General features: G+C 48.2%; 1 protein-coding gene across 11 annotated transcripts in view; it reads left to right on the top strand.

Annotated features, from left to right (window-relative positions):
* The window catches only part of MICAL2 (microtubule associated monooxygenase, calponin and LIM domain containing 2), a 223,669-nt gene that overhangs the window by 79,958 nt on the left and 128,979 nt on the right, over positions 1-14,732 (top strand). For all 11 annotated transcript variants that reach the window (XM_055317601.1, XM_055317599.1, XM_055317600.1 and 8 more), the window contains exons 3-7: positions 2,145-2,352; positions 4,937-5,053; positions 6,370-6,471; positions 9,049-9,204; positions 12,628-12,728. In XM_055317601.1, the coding sequence (XP_055173576.1) occupies positions 2,145-2,352; positions 4,937-5,053; positions 6,370-6,471; positions 9,049-9,204; positions 12,628-12,728 (684 nt within the window). The remainder of the gene's footprint in view (positions 1-2,144; positions 2,353-4,936; positions 5,054-6,369; positions 6,472-9,048; positions 9,205-12,627; positions 12,729-14,732) is intronic.

The raw sequence follows: 14,732 nt of genomic DNA, 5'->3' as shown, positions 1-14,732 counted from the left end.
GTTCCTGGGATCAAGTCCCACATCAGGCTCCCTGTGGGGAATCTGCTTTTCCCTCTGCCTATGTCTCTGCCTCTCTCTCTATGCCTCTCATGAATACATAATTTTTTTTTAAAGGATGGTGGTGAGGAGGTGGTGAGGGTGATGATGAGGATGGTGGTGATGATGGCAACGGTGAGAATGATGGTGAAGATGGCATCGTTAAAGAAGGTCTTTGTTAAAGTGTGAAGTCTTTTCCAGTTTATCAGACAGGGTCAACATCTCCTCTTCTGGGCCCCCAATAGAACTAGCCACAAAGAGTTCTGGCTACTTATTCCACAAGTCTGAGTTTGCCACGAGATGGAGAGACCCTAGAAGACAGGGACTGGGTCTTAGTGACAAGAATAAAAGTCAGTGTAGAAAAATCTACACTAGCCTGTACCAGACTTCATAACATGTGCTTTTACTTCTCATACAAGTATTTTATTAAGGTGTAACTCACATACTATATCATTCACCTGTTTAAAGTATATGATTCAGGATCCCTGGGTGGCGCAGCAGTTTGGCGCCTGCCTTTGGCCCAGGGCGCGATCCTGGAGACCCGGGATCGAATCCCACATCGGGCTCCTGGTGCATGGATCCTGCTTCTCCCTCTGCCTATGTCTCTGCCTCTCTCTCTAGCTCTCTCTCTGTGTGACTATCATAAATAAATAAAAATTAAAAAAAGGAAAAAAAGAAAATACTCCTTTAAAAAAATAAAGTATATGATTCAATGGCTTTAATATATTCACAAAGTGCCACCACCCCAACTATCAAATTCTAAAATATCTCATCACCAGAAAAAGAAACCACATGCCAATTAGCAGTCATTCTCCACTCTCCTTTCCCCCATTCCCTAGTAGCCACTAACCTACTTTCTATCTCCATTAATTTGCCTATTCTGGACATTTTCTATGAATGGAATCATCCAGTATGTGTCGCTCTGATTTCATTCATTTAGCATGACATTTTCAAGGTTCATCATTCCTTCAAAGGACTTCATTCCTTTTTTAGTTGAATAATCCATTGTATGGATATACCACATTTTATTTATTCATCAATTAATGGACATTTCAGTTGTTTTTATTTTTTGGGTATAAAGAATAATGCTGCCATGGACATTCACGTACACATTCTTGTGTAGACATATATTTTCATTTCTCTTGGGTTTATGCATAGGAATACAATTGCTGACTCATATGGCAACTCTGTGTTTAACTTTTTGAAGAACTACTGGACTGTTCCAAAGCATCTATACCATTTTACTTGTCTGCCAGCAATGTATGTGGGTTCCAGTTTCTCCACATCTTTACCAAAACTTTTATTTTTGTATTTTTGATTATAGTCCTCCTAGTGGATATGAGGTGGCATCTCATTGTGGCTTTGATTTGCATTTCCTTGATAGCTAATGACGTTAAGCATCTTTTCATGTGCTTATTGGCCACTTGTATACCTTCCTTGAAAAAAATTTCTATTCAGATTATCTGCCTATTCCTTAATTGGATCATCTTGTTTTTTATTATTAAGTTGTTAAACTCTTTATATATTTGAATACTAGTCCCTTATCAGATATACGACTTGCAGGCATTTTCTCCCATCTTTGGGCTGTCTTTTCACTTCCTTATGGTGGCCTTTGAAGCACAAAAGGCTTTAGGCATGAAGTCCAATTTTTCTCTTTCTTCTTTTGTTGCTGTGCTTTTGTTATCACATCTAAGAAACCATTGCCTAATCCAAGGTCACAGTGATGCACCATAAGCTTTTTACAAGCCGTCTTATTTTTGATAATTCTATGAAGGAAAAGTAATAGACTCATTCACAGATGAGGAAGCTAAGAAGTCAAATGCCAGAGCTGGGGTTTAAGCCCAGGTTAATCTGACTCAGAACCTCAAGTGTATCTTTCTGTGCCTCCCCCCAAATCCCTTTAAAACTCTGCGTCTTTCCCAGGGTTTGGCGCAATGCCTAGTTTGGCTCACAGGTAAGGTGCCTTGAGTGGATGAATGGCAGGTCCTAACAGGTACTTGGTTTGTACTTGCTGGTTGATTTGAGCGAACCAGTTAGCTATTGACTAGGGGTTTGTGTCACAGTGCTAGGGGCCACTGAACATCTCTCTCCTCTCTTACTTCTTGCAGTGTCTCATCATTGGAGGAGGACCATGTGGTTTGCGCACTGCCATTGAACTTGCCTACCTAGGGGCCAAAGTGGTTGTGGTGGAGAAGAGAGACACCTTCTCCAGGAACAATGTGCTGCACCTCTGGCCTTTCACCATCCATGACCTACGGGGCCTGGGGGCCAAGAAGTTCTATGGGAAGTTCTGCGCTGGCTCCATTGACCACATCAGTGAGTAGAACCAGTGGTGGCACCCTGTTCAGGGATGGGGCTGACTGTGGGTGGGGCACATCTCTACACATTGAGGAGCCTCTGGGATGTTCCAGCTTACAAGCTGCTGGGGGATCCATTCATTCAACTGGTAGACATTTCCCAAAAGGCCTGCTTTGTGCCTTATGCCGGCTCTGTGCTACGTGTGCCCCACTGAGCTGTAACTACCACGAGGTCGGGTCCTGTGGCATGTCTTGTTCACTAGAGGGTCTCCAGGGCATAAAAGAGTGCTTGACACACAGACCCAGCTTTGGTCTCCATTCACGTGATGAATGCCTGCCTCCCAGGACTGCTGAGAGGATCAAGTGAGGTCAAGTTTGTGATGTGCTCATCACCATGCCTGGCCGGTAGTAGGTACTCGGAAAATGCTTTGTGTCCATTTGGTGTACAGTGAGCCAGATGCAGCCAGGGTCCCCAGCTTTAGATTTCAGAGCTGCAGTCTCAACCCGTGGGTGGGAGGAGAGCCCTGTGAGCCACGTTCTCATGAGGACTGGAACCGATGGGAAAGGGTGTGGGACTCAGAGGAATGACTGGAGACGGTGGTCAGCCACAAAGGGTGTAATTTAGTCACAGCTACAGGGGAACCGATAAGCAATGGCCCCAGACTTTATTCCCACTCTGGGATGAGAAAATCCTAGGAGTCCATTGGAAAGAAATTTGGGTTTGCCCAGAAGGCTGCAGTGTCAGCTTTCGGGATATTCTCTACCACCCACAGAAGAATGCATGTTACCAATTCAGAACTACAGCACCGAGCACCACTTTCTCAACAAGCCCTCCTGAGAGGCAGAGCTGGGCACCAGGGGGGCCTTGTGAGGGCCCGCAGTCTGTCGGGCTGCCTTCTCTGCTGGCCCAGAGCCCCTCTCTGCTCCACTGGTGAGGCTCCCATTTAACCCCTAGTTCTTGGGAAAACCCCACTGCACAGAAATACTGGCAGGACTCTGGATCTGGGATCCCGATATTCAGGGTGCTCGTTGACCAGAGTGATTCCATTGCCTGTGAGAAAGGAGGCAGGGGAAATTTTTTCAACATCTACCATGTGCTGGAACAAGATAGATTAGGAACCTTGGAATGATGAGGAGTGGCCAGGCCTCTGAGGCCTTGGCCTGTTTCCAGGCAGGAGGGGGGCTGGCTTCCTTTCAGACCCACCCTGGTCCCCAGCCCCAGCTGTGCCCCAGCCCCCAGTACTGCTCAGCAGTTCCTGACTGTCCTGTGCCAGCATCCTCCTCCAGTTCCCAGGCGGCTGCTCCAAACCTCCACCACAGCCTCCTCCTCCTGAGCAGATGGCCTGCCTCCTGCGATCTGGGGAGGAGAAGCCACTGGCTGGCACTCCTGGCCCCTCTCCTTCCTCCTGCACTCGCCTCCATCTAGGACCCGTTTCTTCCCCTCGCCCTGTGTCCCAGGCAGAGGTGGCTGCTCATCCCCTCTGCTCCCTCCTGCTCTCCTGCCCCTTACCTCACTGCCCCTCCACCCTCTGCTATTGCCTTTATCTTTTTCTATTACAAAGCATTTATTCTAGAAAGAGGGGACGTAGGCTTTGTCTATGTGTCCCATTCCATTGGATCTGATTTCTTCCCCCACTGCCCTGTGAGGGTGATGGTCACTGAGATTCCCACCCCCAGAAGCCTCCTAACCTTGCAGTCATCTCCATCTGTGGGATTTAGTACTCTCTAGGCTTCCAGGACGGCAGCTCAGGCCCTGTCCTTCCACTTCCCTCTGCCACCTCCCTGGCCTGCCCTAGCCTGTCCACCTGCATTTCCTCCCCTGGAGTGAGTTCTGTGTCTCTGTGCCGACCATGGCACCTAGCCCATTGTAGATGCTCAATAAATGTTAAGTGAACAAAGCTCACAAAATACAGAGGGATTCCCAGAAAGTTTCTTGCTCTACAAAAAAAATATTTGGAGGCATACCCATGTGCTAAGTGTGTGGGGACGAGGTAGAGGAACGAGGTGGTACCACTTGTTGGGGGAGTTTAGGAAAGTGGGTAGGAGGCAAATTACCATGAGTCCAGCTCTATGGAGAGGATTCCCCACCTGCCCCTGCCACTGGATGGCTAAGAGCTTAGGCCCAGTTCTCTACAAAATGAGCCATTTTGTCACTGATTTGACTGGTGGCCATGAGTGTCTAGGTCTACTCTTCTTTCTCTCTTTACTGCATCAGACCTGTAGCCCATCTCAGGGAGGAGGCAGGGAAGGGAGAGCCTCCATCATTATAGCATTTTCTAAATGCTAGAGCACAGTCTTAGAATCAGACAGATCTTGGTCCTCATTCTAGTTTTGCTGCTGTTTGACCTTCAGCAAGTCACTTCACCATACAGAGCCTCAACATCTCATCTATAAAATGGGAATAATTATCCCAATAGGTCTCAATAAGGGTTAAGTGAGAAAACCCTGAGTGGTTGCCACATAATTCGTTCTTATAGTAATCACGGTTGGTACAGTGCTGTGCTCAGAGATTCCTGAGCTGCGATTATATAGTACCCTGTATGCAGAAGGTGCTCAAGCATTGCTCCTGACACTTTTTCTCTTCCCCCTTTCCTTTCCAACAGGCATTCGTCAGTTGCAGCTGATCCTATTCAAAGTGGCCCTGATGCTGGGAGTTGAAATCCATGTGAATGTGGAGTTTGTAAAGGTTCTAGAACCACCTGAAGATCAAGAAAATCAAAGTACAGTATAATTTTTCCTTTTCTGTCTAAAAGTCAGATATTGCGAAATGGAAATCGCATTTGTAGCTCCTAGAGGATGTTCCTGTAAGAGTTATTCTTGTTGGGAGCTGTTTGGCATGAATCCATCACAGGATGATTTTGCCTTTTCTGACCAAGGCTGTCACTGTAGGCTTGTGCTGCTTTTCCCGGAGGATTAAGTCAGGAAACCTATAGTTTGGTTACCCTGTCACTGAGAGGTGGCACTTTGACAAATGAAGTGATGGGTAATTAGAATAGAAGAGCTAGATTTGTTTGTTTGATGAAGTTCATTCCTATGCTCTTCAGGCTGTGTGGGAACACACTCAGAGATGTGGATACGCTTATACCCACATGATATTTTAAAACCCAATTTTTTAAAAAAGTGAAGCTTCTAGAACAAATATGAGATAAGTGCTCATGATATTATTTGGTACATAGTATTTTTAAGCCTTACTTAAGTATAATTTACAAGCCACAGCATTCACCCCATTGTGGATATGTCATTCATTCATTCATTCATTCATTCATTCATTTATAGATGTCTTATTATTTAGTAATTTTTTTTCCCTTTTGGTATGTTTACATAAATGCCGATCTCACACGCGCCACGGGCAGAGAGTTTGTTCATGATGCCTCTACATCCTATTTATTATCAAAAGCTGCTGCTGCCTGGGCAGGGCTTGTAGTTAGGGCAGGTTAGTGTTGGAGACCTCAGAGCTTCACGTGCTCATTACAACTCTGGCCTCTCCTGTCCTCGGCCCAGAATACTTCAGAATTTAGTAGGAGAGGTGTTGGGTGGCTCTTGTAGCAGGACAGCATCTGTTAATGAACTTCCAGAGATTTGTGTGCCCGTAACCTTTCTCAAACCCAATTACGGGTGACCAGCAAGGTCTTACCTGGAGATGTTCTCATCGAAGGCCGTGGGCTGCCCCACAGAAGGTTTCGAGCGTAATGAAGTGGGAATTCAAACTGGCTTTGATAGAATACACTGAGACCAACGGGGTTCAAGTGAGACTGGCTCCAGAGTCATTGAGGATAGACTCTCAGCCTTTAGAGAAAACAGTTAAGTCAGGCATGGGGCTGGGGCTGGGGCTGCTGGTTTACCTTGTCCTAGACTGAACTGGTATTAAAGCCAGAAGGATTCTAGATGAGAATGTGGTCTAGGATAACTCTGGATCTTTCCTCTGGCAGCTTTGTCTGGGGGCCCTCCACCTAGTGGTATTGCCCCTTTTCCTGGCCGCCCCTGAAGGGCCTCCCACCTTTCTCTGCCAACTCAAATCATTTTTCTGCTCTGGTAGAAATCGGCTGGCGGGCAGACTTTCTCCCTGCGGACCACCCGCTGTCGGACTTTGAGTTTGATGTCATCATTGGTGCTGACGGCCGCAGGAACACCCTGGAAGGTGAAGACTCCTCTTCTTGGAGCTGAGGAATTGGTGGGGCGTTGGGAGCGGTGGGTACAGAGTGGGAACAGGATGGCAGGTGCCAAAGCCAGATGTGGGCCTTCAGAGAAGGGCAGACTGTCCTGCCATGCCTGAGGCTGAGCATTTAGAGGGCAGGCATTTAATGGTCTCTGAACGTCAGGTTTCCCACCTGTAAAATGTAGGTAATAGAATCTTCTCAGAGCGTCGTCATGAGGACTAGGAAAGGACTCATATGTAAAACTGCTTTATAGAGTGTCATGGAAATTAAAAGTCAACATACATTTATTGAGCACCTGTCAACGTGCGATGCATGGTACTAAGCGTTTCATGTTTACTTCATCTAAGACAATCATTCTTATATCCTCGGCAGTATTCTTTTTTACTGCCATGTGTCATACTTCAGAAGGAGGAGCCCATCTCTTTTTGTAACTTTTAAGCACACTCACCGCTGGGCAGTAGGCTAAGTTTTTCCCAGACTGTCAAGGTGCAAAACTGTGCTTCTCTGAGTTCTGAAGCTGGAAGTAGAACATGTCTTCTTAGAGTAAGATCTGGTCAGGTTGGGAGAGGAATGCCCCTGCCAGAAGCGCCTTCAATCACCTAACCCCTCCCGCAAACATTTTTTTTAAATATTTTATTTATTCATTCATAGACACACACACACACACACACACACACACACACAGAGGCAGAGACACAGGTAGAAGGAGAAGCAGGCTCCATGCAGGGAGCCTGACGTGGGACTCGATCCTGGGCTCCCAGGATCAGGCCCTGGGCTGAAGGCGGCGCTAAACCACTGAGCCACCCGGGCTGCCCCTCCCACGAAGATTAATTGATGCAGAGGTCGTACTAATTTGCGCTAACTGTATTAATGCCAGACTACAGACTGTGGACAAAGTGGTTCCACATGGCATCTCTTAGATTGACAACTAGACCTCCTCTTCAAGCTTGCCCTGCTCAAGGGCTGCAGGCTGTGGCTGTCTGCCTGGGAGGGTACCTCCTCTGAGGACAGAACACACTCCCTGAAAGAAGGCTGATGTTGGAGGACTCCGGAGGTGCGGGCTGCCTAGTTGGGCTCTACCCACCTGCTGTGCCACCAGGGCCCTTTTCTCACGTTTGTACCTCTCTCTTCTCCTCCATCCCTGTACTTGCCTGACCCCTACGATCAATAACCAATATCTGACAAAGACCTTTTTAAGCTGCTAACCTGGATGTTGTGCTGTTAGAATTTATGAGGCCATTTTGGTGGTTAGGTAAAACCGTAAGTCTGAATATTTTCCAATCCAAAATCCGTACCCCGCCTGAGTATAGGCATTTAGGCATTTTGTGGACAAGAAAAGAAAGGTGAGAAGAAGGAGAGCCATTTAGGCAGCTTAGCACCAAATAAATAGACTAGAGCAGGGTTTTTCTATATTGGCACTGTTGACATTTGGGGACAGATCATTCTCTGTCCTGTGCACAATAGGATGCTTAGTGGCATCCCTGGCCTCTCCCCACTAGACCCCAAGAGCATCACCCTCCCAGTTGTAGCAACCAGAAATGTCTCCATGCATTGCCAAGATGCCCTCTGGGGGCCAAGGTCACTCCCAATTAAGAAATACTTGACTAGACAATAATGGCCATTTCTGACCATTTTGATAAAAGTCTAATGAAGAATGACTTAAGGAGGAGATATTGAGAATAAAAAAAACAAGGTTTCCAGTCACAGGGATTTTTGGCAGAAAAGTTTGGGGATCGGCATGAGGTCTGAGTATGTGGTGAGCAAATGTGGGGCGAGTTCCCGGAGGAGGCAGGAGACAAAGGCATGGCCAGCGAGCCCGCCCTTGTGATGAGTGCCTTGAGTTAAGCAAAGTAGACAACAGTGTCTGGGGCAGAGGAAGAGTCAGGACTGTGGGATAGCCAGATGCTACAAAGAAAGGGGATTGGCGGAAGATGCTCCATTTAAGTGTGACCACCATTAAAAAGCATTAATGTAAACCATCCACAACTAGAAGAACCCCATGGAATCATTGTATTACATCAATTGCAAGTTAGAATTTTGTTTGCTCATTATGTATTTATTGAGTGTCGACTAAGTGCCAGTCACTGGAGACTAGAAATAGAAAATTTGTTAAAATCCCCATCCCACAGGAATTCAGTCTCATGGTCCTACTTTTCAGAGAGAGGAATACATGAAAAATACTAACAACATAATTTTAATCGTAGAAGTTCAAAGTGCCTATGTCATGAGGGTGCCTAGCAACCGTGCCTAACAAGTCTTTAACAGGATGAGCCTGCTGGGAAGATCACTTTGGCCTTTTGTTTGTAGAAGCCTAAGCCGAATAATTGGTCCTATAGATTTTAGGAACGGAAAAAGTCCCGCTGACTGAGGCCTCTGGTGACCTGTTTCTTCCCCGGGGACAAACCTTGGCATTTCCACCTGTCCCTCTTCTCCAGAGGCGTAGGATTCTGAGTTCACAGGCCTGTGAGGCATCTGAGAATAGCTTCCTTGGTAATCTTTCTCAGTTTTCACACCAAAGGCAGAAGAAAGACTCCCTTTTTTCCTTTTTCCTCATGCAGGGTTCAGAAGGAAAGAATTCCGTGGGAAGCTGGCTATTGCCATCACCGCCAACTTCATAAACAGAAACAGCACAGCTGAGGCCAAGGTGGAAGAGATTAGTGGTGTGGCTTTCATCTTCAACCAGAAATTTTTTCAGGACCTTAAAGAAGAAACAGGTGGGACCTTCACTTTTCTCCAAAGCAGGCCATCGTCCAGTCTGGGCTTTCTCAGCTCTTGGGGTTGGGAGACTCACTCTGATAAAGTGAAAGTGAGGACTTCTTAGGGCAGAACTTGGCAGGATTCTTTCAAGGACAAGAGAGATTCTCTGGGGAAAGTTCTGGATGTTGTGCCTGAAAATGGATAAAGATTGATTTACTCAATCAGCATTTATTCAGTGGCCATTGTGTGCCAATATTGAGTGTCATGGGATACAGAGTTGAGGTTGACATGATCCCCTCTCCAAGTAACTCCTTATCCAGTGATGGACACCCAGGTAAACCATCCTAATGCAGGGAGGTCAGTCTATGCCCGAGCTTCAGGGAGCCCTCTCAGGAGGGAGCCAGTAACCTGTACTTGGTCCCTGAAGAAGTGTAGGTTCTTCTGTGCAGTGTGCCAGCTGCCCTTTCCCATCAGGGATACCCAGGGAACCTGTACTCAGCCCACAGCCTCAGTTGTCCCATAGCCATGGGCCTTGAGGAAAGAAGATATTCATTCACTTACCCAACAAATATTTACCGACTGCCTCCTATGTGCCAGATGCTGCTCAAAGGCCTGAGAAAGAGCAGTGGGCAAAACAAGACCCCTCTCTTGGAGCTTATATTCTATGGGGGGAGACTGTCAACAAACAAGTCTCACATCAGGCAGTCAGAAAGATGGTAGAGAGAAGTAAAGCACAGCCAGGAGAAAGAGAGATGAAATCTTGCTCCCAATTAAGTAAATTCCAGATTCTTCTTTTAACCTGATTTTAAAATCTATATTTCTCCTTAAAAGGAGAAATTTTTTTAAAAAAATAAGAATTTTTAAAGATTTTATTTTATTTTTAGAGAGAGCGCAGGTGTGTGAGTGAGGGGAGGGGGGATGGAGTGGGAGGGAAAGAATCTCAAGTGGACTCCACCCTGAGCATGGAGCCTGATGCAGGGCTTGATCCTGGGACCTTGAGGTCATGACCTGACCTGAAACCAGGAGTCAGAGGCTCAACCGACTGAGTCAGCCAGGCGCCTCTAAAATGTTTATACTAGAAGTAAATCATCCACACCTCGCATCACCTAGCACAGAAATCGTCCTCATGCCCATATACTGCTTTCCGGCAACTGTCCACCTGTACCATCACCATCCCTTTTTAAGTGGCTCCAGTTCTTAGCAGAGCGTCCATACTCTTTGTGATTCAGGTTTTCTCATTCGGCATCACATTGTAAATATTGCCCACATGGAAGCCGAGTCCTTCTGATGGTCAGTTTTGCAGGCTGCAGAATAGCTCATGAAGTGGGTGTATGTCACTGAACATACACCAATTGGCTGCCAAACGGTGGTTGGCCACATGGGTTCGGATTGCCTTCAAGCTGAGAATGGCTTCAATATTTTGGAATGGCTGAAGAGAAAAGAGTATTTTAAGACAAATTGAAAGTTATACGAAATTCAAGTTTCAGCGTCCATAAAGGAAAGCTTATTGGCACCCAGTCATGCCCATTCCTGTGGCTGCTCCCCCGTGAGCGGATGGGACCCAGATGGCTCGCAAAGCCCGACATATTTACTGTCTGGCCTCTGATTTAGACCTTTCAGTTATTCGCCGCTACAGAGAAAACTGCTCCTGTTGGAGTATTTCTAGCTGGTTTTCTAGGAACGGGACTCCTTACTGAGCCAGATGGTGCCACTCCCTGGCCACTATGATGTGTGCCCATCGTGTGACCCTCTGAGCTTCACCACGGTGGCGTGAACTTATGAGAGTATTTTCTTTCAGTGTATAATGTTCTGAATGATTTAAGAATTAGCCCCACCCTCCCTTCCTCTCAAAAACTAAGAAAACAAATACTTTGATAAACCACCAAATATGAATTATGACAGGACATTGAGTGTATTTTTCCAAACGTTTCAATGAGTTTCCTTTAAATTTTTCTGGGATGGTCACCTTTGGCTATTGTTTCATAGTGCCCCTTACACGGTGACAATGATGAATTTCCTCCCATTCTCTGGGGGGCCCTCTGCATTGATGGCTTTTTCCGATATAGCAGTGATAAAGGGGTTCCCAGGGTTACCCAGCACACCTCTGTTGACTGCTAATAGGTTGTTATGTGTCTCTTTCTCTCCTTTTTTGAGAAAGCTAAGCCAGCGGTTCGCAAACTGGCACACGCATCAGAATCACCTGTAAGGCTTGTCAAAGTGCAGACCGCTGGGCCTACCCTCTGAGTGTCTGATTTAGGAGGTCTGGAGTGGGGCCCTGGTCACATGCAATTCTAGGTTCTCAGGTGATGCTGATGCCTCAGGCCAGGAGGGCCCCTTTGAAAACCACTGAGCTAAGCTCTCACAGCATTTTTTTTTTTTAAGGCAGAAACCTAGTCTATAAAGTGTTTTTGCAATTGCTGGAAAGTGCAAAGTTATACAACCCAGCCCTCTACACTGAGCTGCTCCTGCAAGGGCATCTGGGTTTCTCCACACACAGGGGACTAGTGGAAACACCACTTAGCACAGTCTTGGGGGAATTCACACAACTCTTTGGATCTCTGGCCGCATGGGGAGCATGGTGGATGGGACTTAGGCAGACTGGGGTTCAAATCCTGGCTCTGTTGTTCCTTTGCTGCCATGCCACAGACAGCTCTTGGCCCTTTTGCAACACTTAGCTCTAATTTGGAAATACTGGTCCATGGCACCTACGGACTTGAGGGTTTGTTTTCTTTTTAAAGATTTTATTTATCCATTCATGAGAGACACAGAGAGAGAGAGAGAGAGAGGGGCAGAGACACAGGCAGAGGGAGAAGCAGGCTCCATGCAGGGAGCCTGACGTGGGACTCGATCCCAGGTCTCCAGGATCATGCCCTGGGCCAAAGGCATGCTAAACCACTGAGCCACCCGGGCAGCCCATTTTTTTTTAAGTGCTTTAATCATATCGCAGTATACAAATATATCAAATCAAAATGTTGTACACCTTAAACTGACACCATGTTACATGTCAATTATATCTCAATTAAAAAAAAAACAAACCCACGTAGTATCTTCAGGGCGCCTGAGTGGCTCCATCCCTTAGGCAGCTGACTCTTGATTTCGGCTCAGGTCATGATCTCAGGGTCCTGGGCTCCGTGCCCAGCAAGGAGTCTGCTTGAGGATATTCTCTCTCCCTCTCCCTCTGCCCCTCCCCCTGCTCATGCTCATGTGCTCTCTTGCTCTCTTTCAAATAAATAAATCTTTAAAACACACACACACACAGATAATGTCTTAGTGGGACTATAAAATCTAGCTGAGTGAATTTGGGTAAATCCTTGCCCTTAGTGTTGTGTTTTCTAGCCTTGTATGTCTTAAAACCTTCCCTAACATGAGCAATGTGGCAATGGCGAGCTCCTGGCACACAGAGGGAGGAAAACTGAGTCCATGCACGCTTCTCTTTGCAGGGATTGACCTCGAGAACATTGTTTACTACAAGGACTGCACCCACTATTTTGTCATGACCGCCAAGAAGCAGAGCCTGCTTGACAAAGGTGTCATCATCAACGTAGGTATCTCTTGGCCACGATGTCCTAACTGACTTTCCCTGGTGACCTAGCAAGTGCAGGAGCAGATGCTGTCTCTCTGGCCAGAAACTGAGCAAGGGCGGGGTGAGGGGGCAGGCACGAACCACCTCCCACAGCTCTCCTTCTCTCCGTGCTGCTGTGAGTATGGAATGGGGCAGCCCACACCCGTACACGCAGACGTGTCTCTGCAGAGAGCTGTGGGGTGGGGGCGGAGAGCCTCACCCGGGTGTTAGCATAACCCTTTGACCCCAAGAGATGGGTGGAGCTTTTCCTTCCCCGCACCTCATTCAACCCTGCCCCCATTTTTTCGGGGAGGTCTGTCATTTGGAGGCCGATGGGGGGCTCCTTGTCCTGGTGGGACATGGACACAGCATTCACTTGTGTTCACAAGTCCCTCTGTGGCCCTCTGGTCGTGGTGTGCCCGGGAGCTCTCTGCTCTCACGGTCAAAGGCTCCACAGGAATCTTGGCTCTGCCACGGATTAACTCAGGACCATGACTATGAGGCTCAACTCATCCCAGCTTCAGTCTGCTTCTGTGCAGACTGGGAATAATGGTTTCTGTCTGAAAGACTCGTTTGCAGGAGTAAATGAAAAAATGTATACAGAGCCACGGGCCCAGAGCTGGCGCCTTTAGGGGGGTTTATAGATGCCCCCTGTGACTTCTCTCTGGTTGGGACACCTGCTTTTTTGTGCCGCCGGCTTCCTGGCCTCCGTTTCCTGCCTCTGCGTCTTCATGCTTAAACAGCGTACAAGGCTGGAAGGAGGCAGCACATGGAGCAGAGGGCCCTGGGCTGGAAGCTTCTTTGGTCAGAAGCTTCTGAACCCTTCCAGAGCCTCTGTTCCTGTCCTGGCCACGGCCTGGTGCTTCAAGATAAGGATAATGCCATCCGAGGTCAGCCCGCTCTCCAGGGGTCAGCCTATCGCCCAGGCTGCGTGGTGACCGTTCATTGTTGCTTGTCGGACAGGAATGTGCCTGTCCTCTCGCCACATCATGCTGGCAGCCGGCCGGGTGGCATTAGTAACCCAGCCCTCCCCTGGGCCTTCTCCGTGCGGCTCAGGTCCTTGCTGAGAGCCTGAGCTGCAGGCAGGAGGCTGTGAATGGTGGCATGGGGGGTTGGAGGAAGCGGGCTGAGCACAGCCAGCAGATATGTGAGCGGTGGGTCTCAACATCTGGCCTCCATGGCTGACCAGTCCAGGGGACATGGGGTGGTGTCCCCTTCTTTCCTCTGCTCCAGGCATCCCTCCCAAAGTTCCCCCTCTATCAGGAGGCAGTGAAGGACGATCTGGGGTCCAGGGCTGCAGGCACAGTGGACACCTTTGCAAAGAGGGGGACCCCTGGGAGTCAGGCCCAGTTGAACATGGGTTTCCTATTTCCCTGGCTGAGTGCTCCAGCCTCTAGGACACCAGGGTTCCCTCCGGGCATCCCAGGGCACTTGTCCAGGCCACGACACGTTTCTCATTGTGACTCAACTCTTTAGCAGTTGTCAAAGCCCCTCCACGCTCCAAGGCCCCCGTCACGGTGCAGGTGGGCAAGCGTGACTCACTTGGAAGCCATCGTGACTGCGGGAGATCTGGGAGCGGATCCCGGGCCTGTGGGTGTCCTCACCGAGGCTTTTCTTACCCTCACAGACTCCAGGGGCATCTCCCGAGCTGGTGCCAAGGGGCCTCTAGGCATCAGATGGGAATTCTCATCTAGAAATGATAGGCCACAGGCTGGACGTCAGAGAGGTGGACGCCCATTTGGTTCAGGAGCTCTGGCCTTGGGTCTCGGCGTGTCCCGCCAAGCCCTGTAGCATGTGCATAGCTGGGAGCTGGGCCATCTACCCCAAGCCACTCAAATTAACATTCCTCTCATGCTCCCAGGGGAATGGCAAGTCCTCTCTCATTTCCCCTCCCTGCCTGGGTCAGCATCTTCCTAGAGGCACACAGAGGAGCCGAGGGAATGTGCTTGGAAGAGGGGTATTTTCAGGACCTCTCCATTCACC

This window comes from Nyctereutes procyonoides, unplaced genomic scaffold, assembly GCF_905146905.1.
Source record: "Nyctereutes procyonoides isolate TBG_1078 unplaced genomic scaffold, NYPRO_anot_genome, whole genome shotgun sequence".
Classification (NCBI taxonomy): domain Eukaryota; kingdom Metazoa; phylum Chordata; class Mammalia; order Carnivora; family Canidae; genus Nyctereutes; species Nyctereutes procyonoides.
Note: the sequence above shows the minus strand (reverse complement) of the source record. Positions and strands in the feature narration are given on the sequence as shown.